The sequence below is a fragment of the Lithobates pipiens genome, unplaced genomic scaffold (genome assembly GCF_037356315.1).
Source record: "Lithobates pipiens isolate NorthernLeopardFrog02 unplaced genomic scaffold, aLitPip1_a1.2 Scaffold_8, whole genome shotgun sequence".
NCBI lineage: Eukaryota > Metazoa > Chordata > Amphibia > Anura > Ranidae > Lithobates > Lithobates pipiens.
The window spans coordinates 578295328-578309971 of NW_027507903.1; the positions used below are offsets into that span (position 1 = coordinate 578295328).

General features: G+C 43.1%; 1 protein-coding gene across 3 annotated transcripts in view; it reads right to left on the reverse strand.

The window, feature by feature from the left end:
* SLC44A2 (solute carrier family 44 member 2 (CTL2 blood group)) overlaps positions 1 to 14644 on the reverse strand; it is a 171554-nt gene that overhangs the window by 39601 nt on the left and 117309 nt on the right. For all 3 annotated transcript variants that reach the window (XM_077470237.1, XM_077470238.1, XM_077470239.1), the window contains exons 4-9: positions 12910 to 12994; positions 10265 to 10349; positions 7062 to 7178; positions 3873 to 3933; positions 2640 to 2763; positions 1604 to 1687 (exon numbers count right to left, since the gene is read on the reverse strand). In XM_077470237.1, the coding sequence (XP_077326363.1) occupies positions 1604 to 1687; positions 2640 to 2763; positions 3873 to 3933; positions 7062 to 7178; positions 10265 to 10349; positions 12910 to 12994 (556 nt within the window). The remainder of the gene's footprint in view (positions 1 to 1603; positions 1688 to 2639; positions 2764 to 3872; positions 3934 to 7061; positions 7179 to 10264; positions 10350 to 12909; positions 12995 to 14644) is intronic.

A 14644-nucleotide genomic window follows, 5' to 3' on the forward strand; every position in this document is an offset into this window, starting at 1 on the left:
TGTTCTCACTCCACTCTTAACCTTTCCCACTTCCACTTCTAACCTCCACCCATCTTTCCACCCCTCCACCTCCACCCCCACCCCGTTCCATCCCTCCACCTCCACCCCCCATCCTCACCTTTTCCCCCTCTTCGATTTCCCTTCCCACCTTGTTCCATTTCTCCTCCTCCACTCCTGATTCTCCCCCTATTCCATTTCTTGTACTCCCCTACTCCCCTTTCACTTGGTTTCATTCTTCCTACTCTATTTCTTCCTCATCCCTATCTATTTCATGTCTTGCCCTACAGCCACCCCCTCCTATCTCTCGATTCCATTTCTCCTCCTCCACCCCTCTCCCCATCGTTTCCATTTCCCTTCTCCTTATTTCTCTGTTCCTTTTCTCCCTCTCTATCCCTTTCTTTCTTTCTCCAGACTGCTCCCTATAGAGAGTCGATCAGAGAAAAACTCTGTCTGAAAGGAAGTAACTTCTGCTATGCTTTTGTAAAGCGCATAGAGTCTTTTTGAATCCTTTGCAGTTTGTATTTGTTATTTGTAAAAAAAAAAAAAAAAGGACCTCCACTCACTCCCATCCTCCTTCATGCATTCCTTAGCAGCTCTGTTCCTCTTTGGGCAATACTTGGCATTTCTAAGTATGGGTGAGCATGTGACTTCTCTCCTTCCAGGATGCAGTACCTGGGCCTAAACCTGGCCATACAGGCTCTCTATTGCAGAAGAGACATGCTATGTCTTTTCTGCAATAAACTTACCTGCCTGTTTGCAATCCGCTTTAGAAAGTACACGGAACTGCACATGTACAGCTCAATGTATATTTTCAGCACTGGAATGAACGCCCATCTGCATTTGAGGGAGTTATGTCCTGTTGGCCAGTCAGAGACCTGGCACCTGAAAAACTGACTGGACAGTGAAAGGAGAAGCAGCAGACTGATGAGCTTATCTCTCTGGTCTCCTTTTGTCAGTATGTACTTGTTAGCAAATGAGCACTGTAGAAAACCCAAATAGCTTCTTGTGTGGTTTCTCCCTCTCCCTGTCTTGAGCCCTGTTGTACATGAGGTTGCAAACCGCTGAGATTCAGGTACTTAGACCAAAATATAAAAACGTAATGATGCCACAACACAGATTTTCATATCTATGCATTTATGTATCTGCTCGATTCATCCTTACAGTTAACCTGGAAGTATGTATTATGTAGGCTGCCATTGCTGAATTCTCCCTTTCAAAATGCTACTTGCATTTTTCATACTTGGAGTAACTATCTCAGAAGTAGTATGCCGATCCGGTATTCTGACTTCTCTTGCTGCATGATTGCTTTCGATTAATGCATCGCAAAGCACGGTAACAGCCCCATATTGTCTCATTGCAGATTTTGTTGAATCCTCCTATGTATAGATATCCAAATATTGGGCAATATAAAAATGTAGGATAAATGCCAAAGTTAAATGTTGAAGATTAAAAGTTCACTTCATCCAGGAGTAGTTACAAGCTATATTGCACATATAGTACAGTGACATTGACTTGTACTAGTCCATAAATAAGCCTGTATCGTGATTTAAGTGTACTATTCCATAATTACTTACATATTCTGAGAAGGTAAAAGTGTTCTTACATGATTATCCAGTACCAGGACACAGTGTAATCCTCAAAGATCTTCATAGCCACCTGCCGGGCCTCCAGCACCACATTGGCTTTCCTGTATAAAACAGATCATCAATTATGAACACACAATGTAATATAGGTAAAGATCAGGGTTGTATTGCAACATCAAAATAGGACACACATGAATAATAATCCCTTTTATACAATCTCCGTCCATTTTGTCATGCAGTTATATTTAGTATAAAGTAATGTTAGAATGCATTATTGAAGACATGCTGCTGCTTTATATTCACGGCTAACTTTTAAACTGTATAAACAGAGAAATATTTTTACATTTACTGAACTATAATGAGTCAAACGCCTCTCAATATTCCCGTCAGCCCTAGATCTTGTGCCAAAATTTAGCCACAATGTTCAGAAGTGGGGCTCAAAATCAGGAAACAAATTACCACAATTTGTAAATTTTTATGCTTGGTGCCACCCCGTCTGCTCCAACTTCTCTTGTCCAGAGCCACCAAACTTCAGTATACTTTTAAAATCCAAACTCCAACAATTTTTTTTTTTTTTTTGGTGGTGGAGAGACAATAAAAATCTAAAATGAAATCCATTTTTGTTTGGGTTTGGCTGACAAAAAAAAAACAAAAAACTAAAAAATATCCGAGATATGTTCGGAGGCGTAGTACTGACGATACTTACACCATCTGTCACTTGCATTGCTTCGCTCTAATAATTAACATCGGTCTGCCATACATGAATCAACTTGTTTTGAGCAACGACAGTGCAGAACAAAGCCTAACAAAGATTCATAAATCTGTAGCACTAACCCTGAAAATGTTAAAGAATACAGGAGATGTTCTATTTTTTTGAGCCTATAACTCATTCATAGAGAAGTCATACGCAAGCAGAAAAAGGAGAAACTGTAGTGTTCTTGGGGACGAATCATTTTGTTATGAAAGATTTACACACGCAGAAAGCATTGTGAGGAGACAAAAGATGAGTGCCAGGACAGAACCTGGGTGTTTAGACCATTAGGGCTCTGTACTCACTTGGCTCCTTCCACCAGGTCCGACACATTGCGTTTTTGGCCTATTCCATCATCAAATGTTGTTTCATTGCCAACAGTAACCACTCCTTTCTTAATATTAATAGCTGGGAAGCACCTTCTGGTGACTGCGGAACCAAACACAATACATTATGCATATATATTAGTGCATACTACATCAACTTTAAACTTCAGTTTCATTCTTAGAAAACATTCAAACATAAAAAAAAAAAAAAAAAAAAAAAAAAGTGTCCTTACCAGGAGGAAGCCAAGTGACATGAAGTCTCTCCTTCCAACTAGAGGGTGACACCACCCAGGAGAAGCTATGTGACATGGTATCTTCCTCCCAACCACAGGATGACACCACCCATGAGGAGCTATGTGACATGGAGTCTGTTCCTCCCACAACGGGGTGACACCACCCAGGAGGAGTTATGCAACATGGAGTCTGTGCCTTCCACCACAGGGTGACACCCCCCAGGAGGAGCTACGCGACGTGGCATCATCCTCCCAATTGCAGGGTGTCAACACCCATGAGAAGCTATGTGGCATGCAGTATGTCCTTCCCACCACAGGGTGACATCATGCAGGAGGAGCTATGAGGCATGGAGTATGTCCTTCCCATCACAGGATGACACCACCCAGGGGGAGCTATGCGAGACATGTTGTCTGTACCTCCAAACCAGAGAGTGGCACAGTATTGGAATTAAGGGTTATCCCTCCCAGCCACTATCAAAAAAATAAAAACACACAAAACAAATAAGCACTTTTTTAAATTTTATTTTAGTACTAAAAATAAGTGATCAATGGGCTGCCATGCTATAGGTTACTGTACTTTCTAGGTTTCTCTTTTGCTGCAGTCTCTGCAATACATGTACATTTCCCCATGTTGTCTCCTAAAAAATGCTGTACATAAAGAAAGATACCCATTGATCTGCCAGAAGTCCAGTGTGCACTGAAATCCCAGGCGGTTGTAAGACATGGATGCTTAGTGGCTTGCAATGCACCATGGGACTTGCTCAACAGCTGGATGGCCACAGGTTGAGCACCCATGTTGTAAGATATGTCCGTTTTATCTTCTGCTGGACCACAGAACAACTCTCCCTTATATTGCAGAGGCGAAAAAAATAAGTCATGCTCTGTAGTCCAGCCTAGGATAGACAAGAAGGGCTGACAGCTCCGCCTGAGATTTCAGTTCATTTGTTGTCAACCTCCAAAGCTTGTTATCAGTACTCACATGGTTTGCTTGGAGTGATCATGGCTGGACAATCTTTATCTCTCAGCACCTCCACTGGGCTCTGAAACATACAAATGCAGAACAGAAATGCATTACCTTTCCAGCAACACAAAAATCACACACAGCAACTTCCAACAGGGAGAAAAAGCTGAAACAGATCGTTTTATTGTTTGATAGGGTTGTAATATGCGTGTGTGTTGTAATCAAACAATATATTGTTTGATTACACAAAAACTAAAATTTTATTGCATTGCATTAATGCACATTCCTTATTGCATTTTGTAACCGCCTGTTAAAGAGGAACGGTGTTAATACAGCCCGTTCATTTTGAATCGGCTTGCAGCACACATTAATGAGCTGAATATTGATGCCTTTCCATTCAAAATGACTGCCAGTGAAACCAGCTTGTTGCAACGCACTACCGTGAAGGAAGCTTGGCGTATGGAATGATTAGCAGATTGAAAATTTTAGAGACTGCTGGTAGGAAACGTTGGGTTGCTCATCACTAGCTTGTGATACCATTGAAATAAAATGCTCCAAAATATAAAAGTGTTCCATATTTTGCATAAAAAGAAAAAATAATGCTTTATCAATGCATCTGTGCCCAGGAAAAGTGGAAATCTTGTTTTGTTAGGGAGTGCAGGGGCAGATGTCTTTTAGGGCCACCTAATGAACTTTTCTCAGCAGGAGGACTTAAACATGCAAAGATTTTCCATAATCCTTATTCTTGTGTTGCATTATTTTGGTTCCATGTCAAAAAGCAACATAATGTAAAAAACGCAATCATATAACACTCAGCTCAAAAGACCTGAGATCCATACCCACCTTAAAGCTGAACTCCAAGAAAGCCAAGTCCTCCCGTGTAGTGGGGCTGTGCCCGCACTGCAAGAGTGAATGACCCATTTAGGTATAGGAGACTTGGTAAAGACAGCTTTACTTACCCGATTCTCCGTTCCAATAGGCCCCTCTGCATTTTTAGACCAGTTCCTGCAGTCCACTATTGTCCGGTAGACCCCTTGACAGCATCTATGCCATTGGAGGGACCACAGCACTGCACTGGACACAAGGACAGTGATTCTCATTAGAAGGCTCTCGCCACCTTCCTATTATTGATCGCCGGGCCTCCCTCCCTCTAAAAGGAAGGCTGGGAGAGGGGACAGGATGGGAGATAAATGGGAAGCATGCCTCTGGGTCACTCAGCATCTCCGATCAATCACTGACAGCTCTCCCACTGGCTGATACGCAATACACGCAGACCAGTCCGATCAGGAACATCTCCTAGCCGTCCATCCAAGTCATCACACTGATCACCGATACATTGGAATCACATCCCCATGACCAATGCATTGTAATCACATCACTAGGACATCATCCTTTCCTACAAACAATCCATCCCATCTCAGGAACAGTCAAGTATGGAGATGGGGGGGGGGGGGGCGATCCATTACTCCTCTCCCCCCGGGACTCCGGTGCAGTGACCTTGCTCATCACAAATGACAGCCCGCTCACCTGCTCACTCCCCATGTCCCTGCACACCATCCACGTCCTCCAGATGAGTGCAGTCAATCCCAGAACACAGCAACCCCAGCAGTGGCGGCTGGTGGGTCGGTTGGTCTTCCTTTGCATCTCCTCCTTGGCATCATGGCAGCTGTTCGTCCCCTACCTCCTTTTCCTAGGCCAATAGGATCTCTTCACCTTTCTGCCAATTGGAAAACAGGTCTCAGGACCCGCTTCCTGATTCGTCGGGAGAAGAATCAGTGCAACAATAGCAAATATTCATTTACTATTGTCACACAACTGGGTGGGCACTGCGCACCAAGCCCACCCTTTTTTGAAACCTATTAGACACTGGCTCTAATCACGTGCTTAAAAAAACAAACAAAAAAAAAAACACCCCATTAGAATCCAAGCCCCACATGCAGATTAGTGGGCCAGACACATAGATGGGGGGGGTGGCTGCATTAGGGCCGCCACTGATTTCAACCAGAGCTGCACACATCTTCACATACAATAGAGCAGAGGTCCCCATCCCCTGGGCTGTGGACTGGCACTGATCCATGGCAGGTTAGGAACTGGGCCGCACAGCAGGAATTTACATGGGAATGGAGAGCTGCCAGAGCACTTTACCGCTTTGACAGCTGTCCACTGCCAGCAGCAGTAAGGGGCACTGTGGTACATGGTTCAGCTCAAGCACAGCTTCCCAACACCCCCTGCTGCCAGTTCACGGAAAAATGGTCTTCTACAAAACCAGTACCTGGTGTTATAAAGGTTGGGGACCGCTGCACTAGAGGGTTGATCCTGCATTTGAGGATGACAAGGGACCTCCATTGGACCAAAGCTTCAGGGAGAAGAAGACAGTGCTGCAGCATGCTGGAACAGGGAGTCCTGCTTCTCTGCCTCTAGATATAAACGTGCATTGAACTCTTGCAGTAAGGGGGACCCTACCGCAAAGGGTTTTTTGTTTAGATTGCAGTTCAGCTTTAAAGTGACCTGGTCTCACAAAAATAAACCAAACCCATTCTGTAAAAGAATAGGCTTGTCCTGTATTGATATAGTGGCTGGTGGGAGAAGCCAAGACACCCAGCAAGAGGACATGCTAGCTACAAAACCTGAAAATGTCAGATAGCTGTGGTAGATGACACTACTTGGGGAATGCAGTGGTGTCTTCTCTTCATTCCAGCCTTCTGTGAAAGCAGCAGACTGATCAAGTCATCTCTCAGTACATTTTCATGAAGCACACCTGATTGGCTCCCAGTGCTACACCTCCCTCTCCTAGTAGGACTGCTGTATAGGAGATTGCAGGAGGTGGATACCAAGTCACGTCATGTTTGGGCACTTTTACAAATGCCTCGTTTTCACTGAGCGGAACGGTTCGGGTTGTTACAGTTTGGAAGTGTTAGAATGGTCCGGTCTATTCAGATGAGCATTTCCACTGCAAGTCAGACCACCAGGGGCCATACGGGGTTTAGAAAAAATGCCTTTGATGTTTATGTCCGCCAATCATGTATTGTGTGATGCCAGTAGCTCCACCCTAACAGTACCATACCATTTTCTATGGCCCCACATCTAAAGCAGGACCCTGTTGTATGGGCTGCATACCGAACCAAACTGCTCACTGGAAATGAGGCAAAAGTGACTTTCATTTGTGTATTATATTTTCGTTGGCTTCAGCTTTATAAATGGAGTCACCTTGGAGAAGTTGTTGAAGCCATATCTGCAGAACTTCTTGTAGTATTCAAAGTTTTGCTGGGTTGTTGCAACGGTGAGGTACGTGAGAAAACGGTCCGGACATTCCTCCACACAGATCTGTCAAAATAACCAAAATCCAAGTAAATTTGCTATGAAATCATTCAGGGTATAGGCCAACATACCGTATATACCTACATGTATAGATGACTGAGCAGAATTTAAAGTTAAACTCCAGGATTAAAAAATATTTTCTAAATTACAAGATGCAGGTCTATTCTTACTTAAATCTTACACGTAAAGTATTTCTCACAGATCTGTCCAAGATTCCAATGTGAAATGTTGCCTCTGTGCAGGAGCGATCACTGCTGCTCTCTCTCGCTATGCAGGGTGACTGGTCTTGTCCCCCTCCTGTTGCTTTCTGTGGCCAGCCTTTAGTGGGTGGAGCCTGCTGGGCCCCTCCCACAGCGCTGGTCAGGTAATGTACAGCACAATGACCATATTAACTTGTGAAAGTAGTGGTGACATTTATTTCAAATTGCTACCAATGAAATACATGAAAGGACACACATATACATTATATATATATATATATATATATATATATATATATATATATATATATATATACACACACACACACACATATATATATATATACATACATACATATATATATATATATACACATTATATATATATATATATATATATATATATATATATATATATATATATATATATATATATATATATATATATATATATATATATAATCCCCGATGTCTGCTCCCGTTTTATGGAGTCAAGTAGGAATGAACATTCCATGACCAAATCACCTGGGGTCTATTTTCATATATTAATCCAAGGCATCTCTTTCCAAGACTGTAGATACTTAAAGCGGTAGTAAACCCGCACATTTTTTTTTTTTTTTTTTAAACCTGCAAAGCAAAAGGCATAATGAGCTAGTATGCACCGCATACTAGCTCATTATGAAATACTTACCTTAGAACGAGGCCCGACATCTGGCCCGATCCACGCCGAGGCAGCTGACATGCTCCCGGGAGATTTCAGTCCGGCCGCTCGGCTGCTGCCGGATTTTGACGGCGAGAAACCCCTTGTGCGCATGCGCCGCTGCAGTCAGCGGCGCATACCGAGGGGGAATATAAACCTGTACGGTTTAGGAGATATTTTTTTTACCTACAGGTAAGCCTTATTATAGGCTTTCCTGTAGGTAAAAGTTAAAAATGTGGGTATACAACCACTTTAAGAAAAGTTGTACTATCCAAGTGGGTTTATATTCTTTATGGCTATTGAGAATTGATGTAAATTAATTATTTTTATGCTTGGGAGGTTAGCATAGGCACTACCAGAAAATGCATGCAAGTAGTAAACTGAATCAGTACTCCAATATAAGATTAATATTAAAAGTATAATAGATCTTCAAGCAATAGATATTACATTTCTCTTTACACAAAACAAAATAGTTATGGTTTCCCCTTAAACTGGTTTAATCTTCTGCCGCATTTCCGATTTACAAAACGATTTGTTCTGGTACAATAGTCACATGCACATAAAAGGTTGCTATTTAAAAAAAATATATATAATATATATTATATATACACACACCGGTATATATATTATCATTTTTTTTTTTTTTAATAGCAGCCTTTATGTGCATGTGACTATTGTACCAGAACAAAATACATATCTCAAATATCTAGTGATGTGGCAGCGGGTGGTTGGCCGTGGCCGAGTCCTGCTGTCTATATCAATTGATGCAGCAGCGAAACTCGTGAGTGCACCTACACGAGTGCCCCCAGGGTAATGGGGGTCTCCGTGGGGGCACCCGATGAAGGGGAGGAGCCAGGAGTGTCGACATGTCACCATTCTGCTTTTCCACCTCGTCCAATCAGAGATCGCTTTGCACTCATTGAGAAAATGCAAAGTGTTCCCTGAATGGTGTCTATGCCCAACAAGTAACCTCCCATGTTCAGAAAGCAGCAAGACCTGACTGCCAGTGTATTAATGATGCCTATTCCAATGATTCCAGCTTCCATGGGGATCCCACAGAGATATTTACATTGATCCAAGTTGGACCAAAGCAAATATGCAAAAATGATTATGCCTAAAAGGCTCAATTTACATTAGTACAACTCCCAAAGTCACACAAATTCCAGTGCAATTTTGGTGTGCAACTTTGAGGCAACTTTTCACTTGCTGGCATTCAAGTCAAAGACGTGCAGGAACCTTTTCACTGTTTCTGTGACTTCAAGCCACATAGATCAGAATGGGTGCCATTGCAAATCAAGCTACGACTTGTCATACAAGTGGGGCTATGGGGTTATTTTTAATGCTATGATGATAATATGTGATTTTATATTTTGTTTATTTTTTCACACTTTGAGGGTATCACAAAGTCCCATCTTTCCCCATTTGTCCCCTTTGTGGGTTCCAATACTTGTCATGCAACTTTATGTATCCAAAGTCATGCGACAGATTGCACTAGTATGAACGGGACCAAAGTCCAGCTTTAACTTTTGCAGGTGCAGTAAATTAAAAGGCCAACCTTCCCCTACTAAAATATTGTTAAACTGAGAGTGCTGAAATGCTCATGTTGCAGCGTCTTCATTTTCATGGAAATTAAAAATAATTTCCAATGGTTGTATAAAAAGGAAAAGAAGGCTGCAGTGAGGAGGAGTGATCTGTGAGTAACCAGTGGTCTCTCTGCAGGAGTCTGACACAGCCCACTCCAGAGTTTTGCCAATAAAAATGGAAAATGTATCAGCTGAACAGTTAGTGCTTGGACATTCAGGCAGATGCAGTTACTATGGCTATTTACAATAGCCATCAGTGGAGATTTCTCAGTCCACACGGTTTAGGGTGGAGGGAGAAATTTATATTTCTCAAGTCAGCTTGCAGGCTGAAAGAAAAAAAAAAAAAAAAGTGTATGGAGAGCTTTAGCTTTGCTGCTCTTCTTGCTCTCACTGCAGCTACCCTTGGGAGTATCTTGTTTTTATATAAGCAGGAAAAGAGGCAGGTTTCGATCAGATATAACCAGCATGTTTATGTTCTAGCTGAATAGATATAGGAAAACTTCAGAAAAGCAGACCACATGCCAAGTCAGTCATGTGAGCACATTAACCGTAACCGTGCGTGACGCCGCAGGCTTTCCCTCACACCCAGACATCGTACACGTGACTTACCTGCGGCGTTGGACACTGGAACTCCAGGAGCACAAGGGGGCTGGCGCACTTCATGATGTTGAAGTAAAACAAGAATGGCTTTTTTCTGTAGGTGGAATAAAACAATAGATCTGTTTACAAATTTGAAATGGACTTGACTAAATTGTATAAAAGAATAAATAAAAAAACAAACTAAACACACACACACACACACACACACAGTTTATTTTTTTCCAGTGATTCTGGCTTATGTTCCCTCCCAGCCCTGACAGCTGACACTTCTCACTGTGTACCGGCAGGGCCTGGTGGGAGAGGGAATCCGGCAGAGGTGCGGGGGGGGGGGGGGCAGGGGTTTATTACATGATGTGGGCAGGTCAGGGAGGACGATTGGTGCAAAAGGACTAAATACAGGAACGATGCCCTGTGTGCCTGCGTCTCCCTCCAGCAACTGAATCTGGTGAGAAGGAGAGGGGGAGAAACTGGCTTACAGCTGCTGCAGGGAGAGCAGCACAGTGAACTGTTAGTGTAAATGGCCCCCTGCCCCCCCCCCCCCCCATGTAATTGGCATGAGGTCCCCCCCCAAATCCATACCCCTATCAAAGCATAAAGTCCAGGAAATATGGAGTGGGGGGTGGGTTGGACGAGCGCGAGAACCACCTTGGCTTTAAATATATTTTGATGAGACATTTTACAAACTGTAAGTTATTGTGCTAAATAGAAAGCTTTGTAGGTTGGTTACTTGGAGTTCCCATTGCTAAGGGCAATTACTTTGTTTGTGGCTTAAAGAGGAAGTAAACTCTCCCACTCTGATGCTTCTTTTCATTTAGTCCATTATAATAAGTCATTATCAGACTATAGCCACTATAATCCAGCCCAAATCCCATATTACTTACTGTTTAAAAGAAACTTTAAAAACTTGTTTCCAGGGGTTAGGCAGCGCCATCTTAAGTATTGTTTTTTCGAGTCCACAGTGGAGTGTATTTCCGCCCTTAAATTGAGCACTTCCTGTACTGTTAACCAAGCCTCCTTCTCAATCCAACGTTTCTATGGCAACCCTGCTTCCCTGTTCATAGCTGACTTGTTTTATTTCATAGTATTTACTTGTGTCGATTATCTAGGGTTTGCCTGTGTCAGTCTTATCAACTTCAGCTGATAAGACTGCAGTAATGCTGTCATGCCCTAATTTACACTGCATGTGATGTCACATGGTCACATGGGGGTGTAGGAGGAAACTGAGTTATTATGCAGTCTCCTGGGATTTCAGTGGTGTGCTGTAGGAAGTCCTGATAATAGATAGACAAATACACAGAGTGTGCCGTAAATCATGGGAGATCTGGGCATGCTCAGTGATGTCATTCTAAAGAACAAAAAGGATTACAACAATACTAAGCAAGTAAGGAGATCCCTACAAGGGGCAAAGTTGAGGGGGAGAGTTTACAACCACTTCAAAAGGGGTTGTGTTAAGGCAGTGTACACAAGCACTGCCAGCCCCACTGCCAGTATAACCTGTAGTATATATACTGTATGCCGTTTTTTAAAATTCATCCTCATACCTTATTAATTCTCCCCATTCAGAGGTCACGTGACTGCCAGTCGCTTTCTCTCTCTGACGGGGGCCAAATTACACAGCACAAGCACTGTGCTGTATAACATGTTTTGAACGGGACCCATTATTTATTTTTAAAGAGAAATCGCGGTGTGGTACCAGCCCCCCCAGTAATATAGCAATGTCCTCAATCCAGATACTCACCTGCCTACTGGAACCAACGTCAAGCTGTGACCGGCCACGCCACCGTCACAGCCCATGACCTGCACCGCCACTGCCCCAGGTCTACCCTCCCCCAGCTTCTGTGAATGAAAAGGAAACATCCTGGGAAAGGTGACGTACATATCTCAGGAGGTTTCACAACGCAGTCTTGTCTACAGTGTCAGCCTAGGTGGCCCCAATTTTGTATGCAGAGGGGGCATCCAGGAGCTGAAGTTCTGTTTGTAACTACTGACATATTCTCAGAGGTCATGCATGGTTATCATCTTTTTCAGTACCAACCCATGACTTACGTTATGGGAAGAAACAATAAAGCACAATCAGTGTGTAGCACTGTACAGCAAATATGGTCCCCACTCGTAATTTAAATACAGTATAGATTAGTGTTAAAAAGGGACCCTGTTGCTGGTGGAAATAGTGAAACCATCAGCCCACCATAAAAGAACAGCAATACTTACCTCCCTGGCAGCTGAAGAGGCAACTCTTTGTGACCCAAGAGCTCCACGTGCTGACACTTCCACATGTGTTGGATAGTTTGTCTCCTGCTGGGTGAAGCGCTTTTACCTGCGGACCCTACAGGACACAGGAGTAGGGGGTCGGTGGGAGGAACCACAGCACAGGGCAGGTTATCGGACACCTGGACGTACACAATAGCAGCAACATACAGAGCTCTTCCAGGCAGCCAAAAAGGAGAATATTCCTTTTTATCTATAAGAGGGGGCTGCTGATTTAGCTTTTTCCACTTGGTAATAGGGTCCATCTGATGGCAAGTATAGCAGTAAAAGTTCTAATACTGTATATGCTCAATGAGAGCACACACACACTAGATTTTCCCTATAAAGATCCAGAATTTTGAAGGGACGCTAGTTAACCAGCTGATTGTAATGGATTGACCACTTACTCATTAGGGGTTCCAACTTGACCGCAAAACTGCCCCTTGCTGTCAGTGGGGTATATAACCTTCCTCGGGTCTCCATATGTCCAGGCTGCAAAATTAGAAATCTTGTTGAAACAGACCGTTGTTGAGGAAACGCAAAATTCAGGTCATCAAATGTATATTAAACTAAACTAAAACTATTAGTACCTTTAATTAAAATAAACCTATTTTGCATCATTAATTATACATACATCTGCACTTAGTTTTAGCCCCACTGCAAAATTTTATTTTTTTTTTACAAACAAACACACGTTATAATATATCAGTTCATCCTGCAAGTAAAGTTCAACTAATGCAGCTTCCAATGATGAGGTGGTAACGATGCTATTGCAACTTTTAAAAGGCATGCTGTGAATGGCAACTTTCCCAATTTTATACTCTCAACTGAATTGGCAAAGCATCAAATGGTTGGTGTCATAACCGATCACATGTGAAGCATCATGGCAACTGCAGATCAAACAGAGGCCAAGATGGCAGCTTCCTTGGCTGGAAAGGATAGAAGGGTTTGGTTCCACTTTAAAGTGGTATAAAGCTAAAACGGTAAAATTTGTACCTTAAAAGCAGAATTCCACCCATAAAAAAGTAGATGCTGACTTTTAATAAATCAGACACAACTGTCGCACGGTCCAGCAATGCGGGCGAACGAAGCCTCGCTCCTCTCCTTCTCCTCTCAGCGGACATTCTGACTGTGGGGGCCTGGCTGTGACTTCACAGCCAGGCATGCACTGTGCATGTGCAAGCCACGTGCTGTGATTGGTCGGGCAATCTTCTGAGACCTGTGATGTGTCCCAGAAGATTGCAAGGGGGAGAGAGAACTATCTTCCGGTTCCGCGGATCCTCCCCGGGAAGAAGTGGGAGCTGGATGCCTTTAAAAAGAGGGTATCCCCCCCCCCCTCCAGAAACGACATGCCAAATGTGACATGTTGGGGGGGCACCTTCAATTAAAGCGGAAGTTCCATTTTTGGGTGGGACTCCACTTTAATGCATTCCCTGCATAACAAATGTTTTGAAGTAAACCCTCCTATCATTTTCAGCCAAGGAAGCCGTCGGCATCTTGGGCTCGGTTTCATCATCAACTTCCAATATGCTGTACATGTGATCAGTTGGATGGTTTGACAGTTTGGTTGAGAGCACAACCAATGTGACAGTTAAATTCCCAACACGCGCCGGGAATATAACTTAAAAATCTAGGAGTTAATTTCCACTTTTCTGATGAAAAAAAAAAATAATGTTTTGCCAATTGCTGTATTCCCCCTTTCTCCAACACTTACCTGAGTCCTGTATCAATCCAGCACTGTGCACAGCTGGGGGTCTTCTATATATATACACACACACACACACACACACACACTATATTACCAAACGTATCGGGACACCTGCCTTTACACACGCATGAATTTTAATGGTATGTCAGTATGTAGGCTTCAATATTGAGTTGGACCACCCTTTGCTGCTATAACAGCTTCAACTCTTCTGTGAAGGCTGTCCACAAGTTTCTATGGGAATGTTTGACCATTCTTCCAGGAGCGCCTTTGTGAGGTCGGGCACTGATGTTGGACCAGAAGTCTGTGCTCAAATTCATCCCAAAGGTGTTCCATCGAGTTAGTCAGTCAAGTGCCTTAACCCCAAACTCGCTCACCCATGTCTTTATAGACCTTGCTTTGTGCACTGGTGGGGAGTCCTGTTGGAACAGGAAGGA